Source organism: Saccopteryx bilineata, chromosome 3 (assembly GCF_036850765.1).
Source record: "Saccopteryx bilineata isolate mSacBil1 chromosome 3, mSacBil1_pri_phased_curated, whole genome shotgun sequence".
Lineage (NCBI taxonomy): Eukaryota > Metazoa > Chordata > Mammalia > Chiroptera > Emballonuridae > Saccopteryx > Saccopteryx bilineata.
The window spans coordinates 90,294,509-90,312,422 of NC_089492.1; the positions used below are offsets into that span (position 1 = coordinate 90,294,509).

Sequence of the window (17,914 nt, forward strand, 5' to 3'; positions counted from 1 at the left end):
TAATATGGAAACATTTAAAAATGAGAAAAATATTTATCAAATGATGAAACACTTATATCCAGATTTCTTATTTTTGAAGTTTTTAGTATATTATTTAACATTACCTCCATATCATTTCCCATGTAATAAACTGACCTGTTTATTCTCTTCAAGCAAAAGAATGATGAAATCTAAATATATTTCGGTTAATACTATTTTGCCTTTCCTCATCCTTGAAATTTATTAAATTGAGTATTAAATTGCAGTGAGTTAGTTTACATACTTAACAATCCTAGTTTTTCTAGAGTGATCTTTGGTACTAGCCCTGCAAAGTGAAGTTAGCATAGATTTAGGTGTACCCACTCCCCGTTGTAAGTTAATTGCATTGGTAAAAAATTTAAGTTATAATATTTTGATGGTAATAATTTGAGTGTGATATTTTGAACATTTGAGTGTTTTTTGTTTTTTTGTTTATTTTTTTGAGCTAGAGACAGAAAGGGAGAGAGGATGAAAAGCATCAACTTGTAGTTGCTTTTATTTGTACATTGTTGCTTGTAGTTGTACATTGAGTTTCTTATTCATGCCTTGACCAGGGCTGTGCCAGTGTACCCTGCTCAAGTTAGCAACCTTGGGCTTTTCATGCCAGTGATGTTTGGGCTCAAGCTGGTGGGTTTTGGGACATGTGGATGATCTGCTTAAGCAAATGATCCTGTGCTGATGAGCTTGTACTTAGGGCCAGTGACCTTGGGGTGTCAAACCGTGGACTTCAGCATTTTGAATCTACACTTGATCCACTGCACCACCACTAATCAGGCTTGAATTTTTTATTTAATGATTTGAGTATCATTCATTTAATGCTTTTTTGTTGTGAATTTTGTTAAAACTTCAAGGTGAATAATTCAAAAGAACTTCTAGGAAATAAGTTATATGCTAAGAGGAACAGAAACTCTTTCAAGTATTCATTAAGAAGTGTGAAATAGTAAATTGTATATATTATTGTCCCCAGATTCTTTCAGTATATATATAGTCATTTTTTTGGAATGTTTGAAATTATCACATTTATTATTCAGTGATTGATATCACTTAATAATTGCATGAAGAGCCATGGAAGATTTTATAGATCTCTGGTATATTTAGAATAAATTTTCCACTTATTTGCAAGATTAGATTGTTATACCCTAATATAGTTGTGGAATTCATACTTTTTAGATAGAAACAGATATAAGGAATAAATTAATCCATAGATTTTTTAGCAGGTCAAAAAATAACTGTTACATGGTAAAATATGAGGCAATATTAGGCTAAGATATTAATATAAGATGAGGAAGAAACTGCTTTTGTTTGGAAGGAGAAAGTGGGTCATATAAATGGTGGCTTTGAATTGTAGGTTTATTTTTTTATTTTTTGTATTTTTCTGGAGTTGGAAACGGGGAGGCAGACTCCTGCATGTGCCCGACCGGGATCCACCTGGCATGCCCACCAGGGGGCGATGCTCCGCCCACCTGGGGCGCTGCTCTGTTGCAACCAGAGCCATTCTAGTGCCTGAGGCAGAGGCCACAGAGCCATCCTCAGCGCCTGGGCCAACTTTGCTCCAATGGAGCCTTGGCTGTGGGAGGGGAAGAGAGAGACAGAGAGGAAGGAGAGGGGGAGGGGTGGAGAAGCAGATGGGCGCCTCTTCTGTGTGCCCTGGCCAGGAATTGAACCTGGGACTCCTGCACGCCAGGCCAATGCTCTACCACTGAGCCAACCAGCCAGGGCCGTAGGTTTGTTTTTTATGGGTTTTTTTTTTTGCGGGCAGGGGAGACAGAAACAGACAAGTGGGGATGGAGAGAAATCAGAGGCATCAACTCATAGTTGCAGTACCTTAGTTGTTCATTGATTACTTTCTCATATGTGCCTTGACAGGGGGTCTCCAGCTGAGCTAGTGACCCCTTGCTCAAGTCAGCGACCTTTGGGCTCATGTCTATGATCCCACGTTCAAACCAGTGACTCTCTGTTCAAGCCAGTGGGCCTGCACTCAAGCTGGTGACCTTGGAGTTTGGAACCTGGGTCCTCAGCATCCCAGGCCAGTGCTCTATCCACGGTACCACTGCCTGGTCAGGCTAATGCATAGCTTTAATTTGCACGTGGGACTTGAGGTAGGAAGAATATTGCAAAGGAGAGCTCTCTATTCATTATATGAAAACAGTAAGTTTGGTGTTTTTTACTATGTATGCTTAACCATTTGAGTATTATGAACGTTCATGTATGTCCTCGTGCCTCCTGACCATCCAGAATGCTATAAAGTACTGTACCCCAGATTCTGAAAGGCATTGTACCTTACTTCATCTAGTCCATGTAGAGCAGTGGTCCCCAACCCCTGGGCCGTGGACCAGTTCCGGACTGTGGGCCATTTGGTACCGGTTTGCAGAGAAAGAATAAATAACTTACATTATTTCCATTTAATTTATATTTAAGTCTGAATGATATTTTATTTTTAAAAAAGGACCAGATTCCCTCTGTTACATCCGTCTAAGACTCACTCTTGACGCTTGTCTCGGTCACGTGATACATTTATCCATCCCACCCTAAAGGCCGGTCCGTGAAAATATTTTCTGACATTATACCGGTCCATGGCCCCAAAAAAGTTGGGGACCACTGATGTAGAGACACCCAGTCCAGATGAATTTTGAGGAGTTTTATTGAAAGAGGAGATTTGTTAAATATTCCGGCCGCATATGGCTAACACAGGGCAATTGCAGACCCAAATTGTGCGCGCTGAGTATATTTCAGGGGCTGGTTATATACCCTTTGACCACATACATGTTGGGGGCATGACAGCATGACACAATCATTAACAAGATTATAACATTTGACAAGTTTTATGTTACATTAACAAGATTAACATTTGTCTAGGGCAAGGGTCTCAAACTCGGCCCGCCGAACAAGTTTGTGCGGCCCGCAGACTAATCCACGAAGTTCAAAATATTTTGGATAAAATTAAGTAAGCCTAGGGGCCTACTTGTATTTTTCATTTCTCTAGCATCCTAGCTAGATATTAGCTTAGTTAACAGCAGTTGTGATGCGAACTACAGTTTCTGGTCGTTTTTTTTTTGTTTTTGTTTTTTTTTTTTCATTTTTCTGAAGCTGGAAACAGGGAGAGACAATCAGACAGACTCCCGCATGCGCCCGACCGGGATCCACCCGGCACGCCCACCAGGGGCGGTGCTCTGCCCCCCAGGGGGCGATGCTCTGCCCATCCTGGGCGTCGCCATATTGCGACCAGAGCCACTCTAGCGCCTGAGGCAGAGGCCACAGAGCTATCCCCAGCGCCCGGGCCATCTTTGCTCCAATGGAGCCTCGGCTGCGGGAGGGGAAGAGAGAGACAGAGAGGAAAGCGCGGCGGAGGGGTGGAGAAGCAAATGGGCGCTTCTCCTGTGTGCCCTGGCCGGGAATCGAACCCGGGTCATCCGCACGCTAGGCCGACGCTCTACCGCTGAGCCAACCAGCCAGGGCTCTGGTCGTTTTTTGACACTGAGTAAACTGCATGTACGATTGTGCTTGTTGTACTGATTTTTTTTTGTTTTCAACTGCAGTGAGAAAAGTGTTGCGTAACAGTTGCCTTTTGTAGACCTAGTACAGCCCGCCGAAAGGCTGTGATCTTGCTCTGCGGCCCACATGCTGAGTTGAGTTTGAGACCCCTGGTCTAGGGGATTGACAAGTTAACTTTCAAGGCAGTACATTTAAAGACATTCACAAATCCTTTTAGTATTTTATCTCTCCTCCTTTGCCTAGAGGTACATGTTAATCTCAGGATTCCAGGAAGGGAGGGAGAGCTAAGATCAGTGTAGGATGGTACATTAATTTTGTCTCTTATTGAAGGAGAAAGGGAGTTCTTCAGATAAACTTAATCCTTTCAGAGAATTTAAAACCAAATGACCCTAGTTGTCCTTGTAAGTCAGGAGACTTCTACATTCTTTTTCCTCCATTTTCCAAAGAAAGGACAGGAAAGCCTGACCTTTTCTCCCAGCATATTAACTTGCAACTTTTTGGTACCTTACAACATTCCCCATTGGCTTTATGTCCTAAGTCAAATCTTTGACTTAACTTACTGAAAATCATGAGGCTGTTGTGTAGGGATGGTAACTTATAACATGTAACAAATATTTAACAGACAGCATTAATAGCAATATAGTTCACTAGAGAAACAAATGTTACTAATTGATTCCCTATAAATTATACAAACCTTTTGCAACTTATTTAAAACTAATTGACCTTTATAACAATTTACTTTTTGTCAGAACTCTTAATTTTAAAACTTTTAACCTTTAGTGACAATTAAATTGGCTTTCTTTTTACCCTAGTTTTCCCTTTTCCCAAAGTTAGATTAAAAGAGAGTCCTTAGTGAGTTTCTTCATACATTTACCGTACATAGACCAATCAGCTTCCAGTTTGTGGTTGGAGTAGGGCACGCCATTTTTCTACCTTAGCAGCAGTGGAAGTGGTCAGGATCATGGTGTGTGGACCCGTCCATGTGATAGTCCGTCCTTAGGTGATGTACTGGATCTGGTAATTTTGGAAACACCTTTTGGACAGTCTTTTGAACAGTTTGCTGAGTAACCTGTAAATCTTGCAAATACTTAGGGAAGGGTGGTTACGTTTCCTTTACTATTTGATTCATGTCATTTACTTGCCCTGAACCTTTGGGTACCTGTGGGTACAATGTAACTTTAAATTAGTTTATAATTATTATTGGGTTCCTTTCTTACTGGCCAAATCCTTTTTCTAATTGGTTTCGAATATATACCTTTGGCAGTAAGGGTCCCAAGACCCCACTGGTTCTGGGTGGCTTCTATTCATTTGAATTACTATGTTCCAATTTTGAGGCAGACTGGAAAAATATACAATTAACAATAAAATTCAAATAACTAATGTTAAATACTATAACAAGCGTCTTAATACAGTAAAATGACTAAAACCTACTAGATTATTAAATGAAAATAAAATTCTAACTAATATAACAATTCAAAATAAAATTCTTACAGTCACAAATGTTCTTAACATGTTAACGTAATTTCACTAAGTCTGAGAAGTGTCCTAAACAACAGGAGTTACACATATTCAGGAAAAGTTCACAAGGCATTGGAGTTGTGGTCACATTCTGCACTTTGCAGCTAGAGTTTAAGTCCTAGTGACCACTGTTTCTAGCTGGAATTAGGAGCAGGTCCCAGCCTACAATAGGCATGGAACATTAAGACAAGAGGAATAAAGGAGACACTATACATGAAATAAAGCAACAAAATCAGACTGTCAATACGCACAGTAGATATCTTCGAGGGATAAATAAAACTCAAATATTCAGGCAAGGCATAGTAGATGGCCCTTGTGTTCACAAGAAATGAGATCAGTTTACCTGCGACTTGGAAGAAATACCATAGGCTCGTGAACGATGTCATGAGATGGGGCCAATGGTAGGCCTTGGGCACCTTCTAGCTTTCAGTGGCAAATCCCGACATACTGCTGGGCAAGGTCAGGTCACAGGTAGCTTGAGCAGGGCTAGAAGAGACTAAACCCTCCCTCCATGGTTCAAGGGGGCAGCTTACCTTCTCATGTCCCTCTTTCCACAGCAAAGATGTGTCACTTGGTGGAGCTGAGAAGCCTGGCAGGCTTCGTTTCAATGACCTTTTTTTCCCACTCTTGAAGCAGGGCCCTGATGGAATCCTATGAAGCCCTTTCTGGGTGCTGGAGCCTTTAAGACCGTATGCCAAAAGCTAGTATTTTCTGACCTCTTTTGGGCCTTATTTGCCTTTTCTGTTACTACCTTGGTCATTATAGACCTCAAAAGCTTTGCTCAGTCGGACTGGCGTGCGGGGGACCCGGATTCGATTCCCGGCCAGGGCACATAGGAGAAGCGCCCATTTGCTTCTCCACGCCCCCCTCCTTCCTCTCTGTCTCTCTCTTCCCCTCCCGCAGCCAAGGCTCCATTGGAGCAAAAATGGCCCGGGCGCTGGGGATGGCTCCTTGGCCTCTGCCCCAGGCGCTAGAGAGGCTCTGGTCGTGGCAGAGCATCGCCCCCTGGTGGGCAGAGCGTCGCCCCTGGTGGGCGTGCCGGGTGGATCCCGGTCGGGCGCATGCGGGAGTCTGTCTGACTGTCTCTCCCCGTTTCCAGCTTCAGAAAAATACAAAAAAAAAAAAAAAAAAAAAAGCTATGCTCAGAATATCTCACTGAGGGGCTTGAGAGCCCTTTTCTATTATATAAACTTTTGGAAAAAAGACAAAAGCAACATTATTAGCTGGATCAATTCAAGAAAATATGATAGGTTTGGATATCTCCTTTAGAATTCCAGAGTCTCTTCTCTGCTAAATTATTCAGTACATTAGCATCAAAAGAAATTTTAACAAAAGCATGATAAAAGAGATTTGCAGGAGTTCCAAGATATGACTTATTATTAAACAATATTGTTTCAAAATAATAATAAACTAAACATTACATAGACATTATTCACAATTCCTAACTAAGATTCTAATATTACAGGACTATAAAACAGCAAATAAAAGAATTAACAAAAGGCCTTTTAAACAACACATACATTTTAACATGGAAAATACTTTTATACAATAAGGGATCCTTGGTATAAACTACTCAGCTGGCAATGAGATATTAACTTTCTTTTGCATGAGGGGTGGGGTAGATGCCTGAGGGAGAGGCAGACTCTAAGACCAGTGTTCTCAACCTATGGGTCGCGACCCACAGGTTGAGAACCGCTGCTCTAAGACCATGATGGCGAACCTTTTTATAAAAACCGCCCGCTTTTGCAGTGCTGGTCAACCTGGTCCCTCCCGCCCTAGTGAGCTTGTACCTTTTTTTTCCCCCTGCAGTTTGTCCTGTATCCAAGCCTCTTAGCAAGACTGGGACATCTCCCTAGCAGGACTTGAATTAATTTGCCACCTGTAAACTAACTGCCTCGCATTGAGCAGCTAAATACAATTTTCACAAAATTGCTTTCCCAATAGTGGGTTGCTTAGCCTATATGAGGTTTCTGATTTTTCCTGCAATTCCCTGAAAATTCTTTTTACAGTTTTTACTGTTTTGGTTAATGCTGTGGGCCTTCCTTATGAACTTCATGTCTTTTACATAACTGAAAGACCTGAAGAGACTCCAACACCCTCTCCGCCTGCAACAGCCTCTCTGCCCGCGGGAGAGTGTTGGAGCAGGAATTGAAGATATATGTGTTCAGTAGAAATAAGATAGCCTGTAGAATCAAACATGGGCTAAAATCTAAAATGTGCCATTTGTTTAATCTCTTTGTCAATTTGTGTAAAGTATGGATGATACTTAAAAAATTATGAAGATTAATTTTAATAATGTAACTTGTCTAGTTCTCAGTGTAAACCTGGCATGTAATTGGCATGCACTAAAATTTACTTCCTAATTTTACAGTTGAAATTAAAATCTGAAATTAGAGATTGTTGTAGTTAATAAATTTGGTATATGGGCATACATGTTAAGACAAAAAATGTAATTTTCCCATAGCAACTGCCACTTGTTACTTTAATGGGCCTCCAATTTTAGAAAGAAATTATTTTAATAAAACTTCTTCTGGGTGTTTGGCTAAATTTTGAATGGAAAACAAAAGATAAGAGGTGAAAAAAATTTCTAAACTCAGGTATGTTTCAAATTATTGCAATATGGTAGTAGTGAAACAATGACTCGGTGGAAAAGCAGTTTTTTTTTTCTTTTTTTCATTTTTCTGAAGCTGGAAACAGGGAGAGACAGTCAGACAGACTCCCGCATGCGCCCGACCGGGATCCACCCGGCACGCCCACCATGGGGCAACGCTCTGCCCACCAGGGGGCGATGCTCTGCCCATCCTGGGCGTCGCCATGTTGCGACCAGAGCCACTCTAGCGCCTGAGGCAGAGGCCACAGAGCCATCCCCAGCGCCCGGGCCATCTTTGCTCCAATGGAGCCTTGGCTGCGGGAGGGGAGGAGAGAGACAGAGAGGAAAGCGCGGCGGAGGGGTGGAGAAGCAAATGGGCGCTTCTCCTGTGTGCCCTGGCCGGGAATCGAACCCGGGTCCTCCGCACGCTAGGCCGACGCTCTACCGCTGAGCCAACCGGCCAGGGCGAAAAGCAGTTTTTAAAAACTACATTTTTCTGAAATTGTTTACAACTTTGAACATGCCAATCAAATGTCCCATAATGTTGGTAATAATTCTAAGTAAGGCCTGACCTGTGGTGGCTCACTGGATAAAGTGTTGAACTAAAAAGCTGAGGTCACTGGTTCGAAACCCTGGGTTTGCCTGGTCAAGGCACATATGGCAGTTGATGCTTCCTGTTTCTCTCCTCTTCTCTCTCTGTTTCTCTTTCACTCACTTTCTCTCTCTCTAAAAATAATAAAGTCTTGAAAAAAAGAATGTAAAACTAAGTGAAATGGAAGTATTGGGTAATTGCCTCTTTGATACATTTTTTCTTATAATCAAGTACATGTGGGTTGCATATCTTTAATTACTCTTTTTAAGCAAATGTTAGAATTTTTAAAATACAGGTTTTATTTTATTGTGGATTTTATATTGTGTATTGGAGAAAAGCTCCAAAATCAATTATGGTAAGAGTTACTGACAAAATATGATTTGGTGTTAAATATTCTTTTGACAAGTTTATGATGATTTTAACTGAAAGCTGCTGTCTTACTGGGATTTCCACTAACATATAAAGGCTAGTTTTATTTTTCTTTAGTAATTGTTTGATGTTCTCCTCCTGCAGCCTGCCCATCCTCAGTGTCCGTTGAAGTAAGTGCAGACGGGGTAAATATGCTACCTTTGTCCACTCCTGTTGTCACAAGTGGTCTCACCTACATAAAAATCCAGCTTGTAAAAGCTGAAGTAGCCTCTGCTGTCTGCCTTAGACTCCATCGTCCACGAGATGCCAGCACGTTAGGCCTTTCACAAATTAAATTACTGGGCCTCACTGCTTTCGGTACCACTTCGTCAGCAACAGTTAATAATCCCTTTCTTCCATCTGAAGATCAGGTGTCTAAAACAAGGTATGTTTTTTTCTCATTCTTATAGAAAGCTTTCTGTGAAATATTCTGTGGGGTCTTTTTGTTTGTTTTTTAGTTTTTAGGAAGTTCTTTGTTCTATAGATATCTATATAATAACATTATTTTATTAAGTATAATAGATACAATTCCATAAAAATAGAACCTTGAAGCTAGTTGCAATTGAGATTTGTGTCTTAAGTCCTTGAGATGGTCTACAGTGTGGATGTGAGTTCCAATTCTTTGAATTGGATTCTAATATAAGAATATCACCAGGATTATATCTGAACCATACAAATTGGCCATAGAGACCAGGGATCTAGTCTCATATGGTAATTCATAAATTCCAGTCTGCAGAAGGGTTATAGTTGAACCATGCAAACTAACCAAACAAACAAGGATCCCTGAATATAGTCTTTAATTTACATTTTTCTGGTAGTTTTTTTTTTTTAAGTGAGAGGAGGGGAGATAGACAAACTCCCATATGCGACCCAACCAGGATCCACTGGCAACCCATGTCTGAAGCTAAAGCTCGAATCACCCATGGTATTTTTAGCACCTGAGGCAGATATGCTTGGACCAGCCGAGCTATCCTCAGTGCCCAGGGCCAATGCTCGAACCATTGAGCTACTGGCTGCAGGAGGGGAAGAGAGAGAGAAAAGGAGAGGACCAGGGAGAAAAGCAGATGGTCGCTTCTCCTGTGTTCCTTGACCAAGGATCAGACCTGGGATGTCCATATGCCAGGCTGATGCTCTGTCCCCTGAGCCAACCAGCCAAGGCCACTATTAGATATTGTTGACTGAAAATATTATAGACTGATTTTACTGAAAGCTTTGTCTGATAAAAAAAATTTAGGATTTCTTTTTATTCCTAAACTCCCAAAACTTTATGCCTAGACTCCCAAGATTCATTTTTATAAGTTTTAGATCCTTATACAGTTTGTATTTATACATATAAATATGTGTATATATAAAAACATTTCCTAATTTTAAAAACACCTAGTTCTGAAATACTACTAGTTCATAATATCTTAATGTGTTATGTCATAAGGAAAACATTGTTTAATTCTTTTTTTTTTTTTGTATTTTTCTGAAGCTAGAAACCAGGAGAGACAGACAGACTCCCGCATGTTCCCCACCGGGATCCACCCGGCACGCCCACCAGGGGGCAATGCTCTGCCCCTCCGGGGCGTCGCTCTGCCGCGACCAGAGCCACTCTAGCGCCTGGGGCAGAGGCCAAGGAGCCATCCCCAGCGCCCGGGTCATCTTTGCTCCAATGGAGCCTCGGCTGCGAGAGGGGAAGAGAGAGACAGAGGAAGGAGAGGGGGAGGGGTGGAGAAGCAGATGGGCGCTTCTTCTGTGTGCCCTGGCCGGGAACCGAACCCGGGACTTCTGCACGCCAGGCCGACGCTCTACCACTGAGCCAACCGGCCAGGGCCCATTGTTTAATTCTTGATTGATATTGCAGTATCTAAAACTTTTTTTACATAGATTGGTACTGTTTATGAAACACACCATACTGATCTTTAAGAAGTTTTGTTTTACCCCTGAAATAATTTGAGCTATTTAAGTTGATCAATCATATAAATCCCTGTTGTGTTGTGTATTTCAGTATTGGATGGTTACGGTTATTACATCATTGCCTTACTCACATAAGTGATCTGGAAGGAATGATGGCAAGTGCAGCTGCACCTACTGCTAATCTGCTACAGACTTGTGCTGCCTTATTGATGTCCCCATACTGTGGAATGCATTCACCCAACATTGAGGTTGTGCTTGTAAAGATAGGCCTGCAGTCCACTAGAATTGGCCTGAAGCTCATAGATATTCTATTGAGAAATTGTGCAGCATCTGGCAGTGATCCTACAGGTGACCATTAACTTTGATGTTTTAATTTTTTTTTTTTTGTATTTTTGTATTTTTCTGAAGCTGGAAACGGGGAGAGACAGAGAGACTCCCGCATGTGCCCAACCAGTATCCACCCGGCACGCCCACCAGGGGGCAACGCTCTGCCCACCAGGGGGCGATGCTCTGCCCCTCCGGGGTGTCGCCTTGTTGCGACTAGAGCCACTCTAGCGCCTGGGGCAGAGGCCAAGGAGCCATCCCCAGCGCCCGGGCCATCCTTGCTCCAGTGGAGCCTCGGCTGCGGGAGGGAAAGAGAGAGACAGAGAGGAAGGAGAGGGGGAGGGGTGGAGAAGCAAATGGGCGCCTCTCCTGTGTGCCCTGGCCCGAAATCGAACCCGGGACTTCCGCTCGCCAGGCCGACGCTCTACCGCTGAGCCAACCGGTCAGGGCCTAGAAGACTTATTTTTTAAATGAATAATTTAGAATCAAACTGATGAAATCTTCTCATCTCATTTGCTTATGTAACATACTTTTTCATTTGGTTCTTATTTTAAGATTTGAATAGTCCTTTACTTTTTGGAAGACTGAATGGGCTCTCTTCGGACTCTACTATAGATATTCTTTACCAGCTAGGAACAACTCAGGATCCTGGAACAAAAGACAGGTATATAATGATTTCATTTTTAAATTAAGGTCACACTAACATACAGTCACTGGTATTGAATGTATTTGTAATACTTTCTCCTTAGATTTTTTGATAAAAGTTAACACTTAATTGTATCGTATATTTACCTGTATGCTTTATATGATTGTAATTTCTAGAGATTTTTGTGAACATTAAACATAAGTTTTCATATATACCATCCTACTTCTATTTCTTTTACCCAGAAGCAAACAATCTGATGGCTTAAAATAGAAAATTTTGAAAGAAAACAAAAAGAAATATAAATAGTATTTTAAGAACTTAGCAGTGAATCTTACCTATTTCTTAAATTTCAAAGCACTATTGCTTCAAAAATTTTGCTCTCATTTAGTGGTCCCCAGATCCAGGGCATTGAGGGTAGTGTGGCACTTGAAAAAGTGTATCTGTCAGGGCGATATTTTGTTGTCAGAGTAAAGGAGGGTGGGTGGCTGCTGCTGGTATTTAATGGATGGGGGCCACCAGTATGAAACATGTTAACAGTGCTTGTGATTATGCACAATGACCAATTAGCCCCAGATTACTGCTCTCTGTTGTATGGATTTGTAATGAGAGAAAATTTAGAAGAGAGATTTTGTTAAGCACTATATCCCATAATTCTAGATATTTACTATATATGTTTTGTTATAAATTAGGTAAGAATTAGTCAATGTTTATTTGTTGAATTACAGTTGTTAACAAACATCTTCAGTTAAGATTGGTAATGTTAAACTAGAACTACTATCTCCTTGTTGCTTATATAATTTCTTTTCTCTATTAAAATTAAAATTTTCAAGAACAATTAGTATATTCTCATAAATATATTTCTTACATGCAGTGATGATGCTTATCCATATTAAATGTCAGTTGTGATATAACTGGTTATTTGAATTCATGTTCTTCTTTTAAGAATTCAGGCCTTGTTAAAGTGGGTCAGTGACTCTGCAAGAGTGGCTGCTATGAAGAGAAGTGGTGGGATGAGCTACATGTGCCCTAACTCTTCGGCCATAGAGTATGGTCTTCTGATGCCGTCTCCTTCTCACCTGCACTGTGTCGCGGCGATTCTGTGGCATAGTTATGAACTGCTTGTAGAGTATGATTTGCCAGCACTGCTGGACCGAGAGCTCTTTGAGTAAGTATGATTTGTGAAATTTTTTTTTCACCCCAGTACTAGGTCGCTTCAGTTTTCACTTGAAACTGTATTTTATATGCTTATTGGGATGAATATAATACTTTTGAAGTAGTAGTTAAAAATATTCAGGCACACACACAAAAAAATATTCAAGCACAATTTTATAATGAGTCATTACAAAACTTAGTTTATCTTCTTAGTTTAAGAAGGGATGTTAGTGTCATTGCCTGTTTTCCAACCTATAATTGAGATGTTTTATGTATAGTTTCTACACTTCAGAGTGTCCTGTTTGCACATTTACCCATCAGATTCTTTTATCTTTCATGTGTAACTGTGGATGTAAAATATAGCTAGAAATTTTGAAAGACTTGCTACTTCAGACAGTTTTGACAATTGATAGTATTTACTACTTTTTAGACACGTGTTATGATTGTTCTTTTGTTAGTAGTTTCCTCTACCCACATTCCTTCACTATACTCAGCTAAAGCTTTGTTGAACATACTGTTCGATACCTGCTAAGTCTGTTGCAGAATATTTTATTTATTTCTGAAGTCTCGTGATTCATAAAAGGTTGCCCTCTTGTGTTTCAGTCTGTTATTGTCATATTTGCCCCTATCAGTTGGTACAATCCATGGCTTAGTGAAACTCACTAATAGTTTTTGATTTGCAAACATGAATTTAAGCCATTAATCATGTAGAATTCGAACTAAACATTTCCTTGGTTGAATTTTTCATTGTTTCTTTGTCACTTTTTTTTTTTAATTTTTAATTTTTTTTTTTCTCTATTTTTCTGAAGCTGGAAACGAGGAGAGACAGTCAGACAGACTCCCGCATGCACCCACCAGGGGCGATGCTCTGCCCACCAGGGGCGATGCTCTGCCCACCAGGGGGCGATGCTCTGCCCCTCCGGGGCGTCACTCTGCCGCGACCAGAGCCACTCTAGCGCCTGGGGCAGAGGCCAAGGAGCCATCCCCAGCGCCCGAGCCATCCCCAGCGCCCGGGCCATCTTTGCTCCAATGGAGCCTTGGCTGCGGGAGGGGAAGAGAGAGACAGAGAGGAAGGGGTGGGGCAGGGGTGGAGAAGCAAATGGGCGCTTCTCCTATGTGCCCTGGCCGGGAATCGAACCCAGGTCCCCTGCATGCCAGGCTGACGCTCTACCGCTGAGCCAACCGGCCAGGGCCTCTTTGTTACTTTTTTGACGTCACATAGAGACCTCAAACATTTTAATGTAGAAGCATTTTAATTTAGATCTCTTGGTTTTCTGTACTTATTTTACACTTCTAATCTAAACTCTAATTTATTTAACAACTAAATGTTTATCACAAGCTTTCTTCCTGAAATCTTACAAGGTAAATATTTATGTCAAATAAATTAGACAGTTTTCATCAGAGTATAGATTGATCTGTAATAGAAATATTTGAAACAGTGTGTTTTCTCTAAAATATAAATATGTATGTATGTATGTATATATACATACACATTCTTAATGTGGTATCTCTTATTCCTCTAGGTTACTTTTTAATTGGTCTATGTCTCTTCCCTGCAATATGGTTTTGAAGAAAGCTGTTGATAGTCTACTTTGTTCAATGTGCCACGTACATCCAAGTTATTTCTCTTTACTGATGGGCTGGATGGGAATTACGCCTCCTCCAATGCAGTGTCACCACAGACTGTCTATGACAGATGACAGCAAAAAGCAAGATCTTAGTTCGTCTTTAACAGATGACTCTAAAAACGCACAAGCACCTCTTGCACTAACTGAATCACATTTGGCAACCCTTGCTTCCTCTTCTCAGTCTCCAGAAGCTATTAAACAATTACTGGACTCAGGTTTGCCTTCTCTTCTTGTGAGGAGTCTGGCTACTTTCTGCTTTAGCCACATTTCTTACTCAGAAAGTATTGCTCAGTCAATAGATGCTTCCCAGGACAAACTCAGGCGGCATCATGTTTCTCAGCAATGTAGTAAGATGCCTGTCACAGCAGACCTGGTTGCTCCTATTCTTAGGTTTTTGACAGAAGTTGGCAATAGCCACATTATGAAAGACTGGCTTGGGGGGTCTGAAGTCAATCCACTGTGGACAGCACTTCTGTTTCTATTGTGTCACTCTGGGTCCGCTTCTGGAGGACATAATTTAGGTGCTCAGCAGACGAGTGCAAGATCGGCTTCTCTTTCTTCAGCCACTACAGCAGGACTGACTACCCAACAGAGGACGGCAATTGAGAATGCCACTGTTGCCTTCTTCCTGCAGTGTATTTCATGCCACCCTAATAATCAGAAGCTGATGGCACAGGTAAAAATGGAAAACCTAGCTTATGTTTTAAGCATCTCGTCAAATGGTACTAGTGAAATTAGTTAAGAAAGGGGCATGTATTATGGCCAGGTGGTGATAAAGTTTGAGCTTTGGTATGTATAAGGGTATGAATTTAAAACATAATTGAAATAGTACTGGTATCTCTTCTCTGCTCTCCTTAACTATCACATGAATCATGTATTCTTTTTGATGAGATAATGGGAAAATTCATGGAAATTCTAGCTATAAACCATACACTCCTTTTTTAAAACTCCCCCAAATAAAAAGAACAAACCCCCAAGAAGAACTTCAGCTGCTAGAACAGGATTTACCACTTGAAGGTGGTCATTGAGTGCCTCATTTTCATTGCTGCTAGTGTTGGTTTGCTTCTAATGAAGAAGATATTACATAGGAGACTCCTGACAAATTACAGTAAAACAGTGGAAGATAATTCTTTTGAGTCTGTGGGGCCAAAATTGAAAGCTAGAATTTTTTTCAAGAGTAAATCTAGTTGCTTTTGCCTGATTCTGTTTCTTTCTAGTTGCTTCAACAAATTGTTTGATGTAAAGTGGGGTTAGTAATACCTCCCTCAAAGATTTTTATTTTTGAGAAGATTAAATGTTGTTATGTGTATAGGGTACCTAGCGTAGGGGCTATCCAAGACATGTTTAACATCGATAAACATCAGCTTCCTTTCTTACCTTTTTTTTTTCTTCCTTTCTTACCTTTTTACTTGATAGTGCTTATTCAGGCCAAACTTTATTATTGTCTGGAACAGCGGTTTTCTTTTATTTAATTGTTTATTTAGTTATTAAAATTGATTTTAGAGAGGAGGAGAAGGCAGTAAGGGGGGGAGAGAGGGAAGAGAGTGAGAAGTATCAACTCATAGTGGTTTCATTTTCGTTGTTCATTGATTGCTTCTCATATGTTCCTTGAATGGGAATGGGGAGGCTGGGCGTGGCCTCAAGCTGGTCCAGTGACCCTTTGCTCAAGCCAGTGACCTTAGGATCATGTTAATGATCCTGTGCTCAATCCAGCAACCCCACTCTGTAGCTGGCATGCTTATGCTCAAGCTGGAGATGTTTGGGTTTTGAAATGGGGACCTTGGCATTGCAGGTCAATGCTCGATTCACTGTGACATTGGCGTTCAGGCTGGAACAATAATTTTCAACCTGTGTATGCTGGAATTTTTAAAACATGCAATACCTGTTTAGTCAGGATCACTGACCTCTTTTTCTCTAGATTTTGGAATTAAAAATTGACAACAGCCAACAAAGCAAAGCTGTACTGTATGAATGCCCTGTCTTGAACCATAAATATATAGGTCTGATAATAGCAGTTACATCTTATTGGTCATGTTACATAGTGAGGTCGCATCTGATTGGTTAATTCTTGGTTCCAGAAATTCTTATGTACGTAAAATGTAGGCATCTGATTTTTTTAAAAGTCACTTTGGAACAAAAAAGGTGTAGATAATTACTAGTTGTTTTTTTTTTAAATCACAATTGTACCTTATTTTGGTCATATTTGTGAAAAGCATCTTTTGGTGTACTGCAGAATTTTAGTTTATTTGTGCCATGAGATGAAAAAGGTTGAAAATCACTTATCTAGAAGGATAGCTGTCATAATGATAAAAAAAACTGAATGATATAACTTTATTAAGAAGAGCAAGAGCCCAACCAGGTGGTGGTGCAGTGGATAGAGTGTCCGACTGGGATGCGGAAGGACCCAGGTTCAAGACCCCGAGGTCGCCAGCTTGAGCGTGGGCTCATCTGGCTTGAGCAAAAAGCTCAGCATCTTGGACCCAAGGTCGCTGGCTCCAGCAAGGGGTTACTCGGTCTGCTGAAGGCCCGCGGTCAAGGCACATATGAGAAAGCAATCAATGAACAACTAAGAAGTTGCAACGCACAACGAAAAACTAATGATTGATGCTTCTCATCTCTCTCTCCGTTCCTGTCTGTCTGTCCCTGTCTATCTCTGCCTATGTAAAAAAAAAAACAAAAGAAGAGCAAGGAACTTTATTATCTAAAGTAATTATTAGGAAACTATATCTGCTTAATATGCCTAATTAAAAGGAAATGCTTTAATTACCGTTGTTAAAAAACCAAGGCCATGTATGTGGTATTTGAGAATTTGGTTTGTGCCTTTGGATAGCATGAAACTTTATGTCCCATTGCTTTCTGGCCTAATTATCATCTCTCAGGTTCTTGCTAAAGCTGGGTTCTATATTTGTAATATGTTTTTCATATCTTGTATTACAACCATATTGATACTGACTGAAGTTAAAAGGAAGTCATTCTTTGTATTTATTATGTGAAAACTCTATAGTAGTAATGTCTCTTATCCACAGAAATTTTTGTTTTACTTTAACTTCTTATCTAACTTCTGTATTCATATATTTTAAGATAAAATAATCTATTTTTTATTGCTGATTTGATATATTCAAATATACTTGTTAATTCACATTCTTATTTTCCATTTAAAATACAAAGCTGCAAATAAATACCAAATTTAGCTTTAAATCTCTTTTGCCTTGCCAGGTTCTCTGTGAACTATTTCAGACATCTCCTCAAAGAGGGAACCTTCCTACATCGGGGAACATTTCAGGGTTTGTACGTAGATTATTTTTGCAGTTGATGCTAGAAGATGAGAAAGTGACAATGTTTCTTCAGTCTCCCTGTCCAGTGAGTATTTAATGGTTAAATGAAATTTTTTTCCTGTTTTTTCTTCTTTTCCAAGTGAGAGGAGGGGAGATAGAGAGACAGACTTTTGTATGCATCCCACCCAGCAACCCCCATCTGGGCTGATGCTCTGCCCACCTGGGGCCATATTCACAGCTGAACTATTTTTAGCCCTTTATTGGAGGCTCCATGCAGCCATATTCTGTGCCTGGCGCTGATGCATTCAAACCAGTTGAGCCATGGCTACAGGAGGGAAAAAGAGAGAGAGAGAGAAGGGAAAGGGGGAGGGA

At 40.7% G+C, this 17,914-nt stretch overlaps 1 protein-coding gene across 10 annotated transcripts in view; it reads left to right on the plus strand.

Annotated features, from left to right (window-relative positions):
* BIRC6 (baculoviral IAP repeat containing 6) overlaps positions 1-17,914 on the plus strand; it is a 247,818-nt gene that overhangs the window by 160,118 nt on the left and 69,786 nt on the right. For all 10 annotated transcript variants that reach the window (XR_010730270.1, XM_066266863.1, XM_066266865.1 and 7 more), the window contains exons 51-56: positions 8,724-9,003; positions 10,609-10,865; positions 11,397-11,505; positions 12,431-12,652; positions 14,163-14,943; positions 17,484-17,627. Coding sequence is in view for 9 of the 10 variants with exons in the window: in XM_066266863.1 (XP_066122960.1) it covers positions 8,724-9,003; positions 10,609-10,865; positions 11,397-11,505; positions 12,431-12,652; positions 14,163-14,943; positions 17,484-17,627 (1,793 nt within the window). In the remaining variant the exon portion in view is untranslated. The remainder of the gene's footprint in view (positions 1-8,723; positions 9,004-10,608; positions 10,866-11,396; positions 11,506-12,430; positions 12,653-14,162; positions 14,944-17,483; positions 17,628-17,914) is intronic.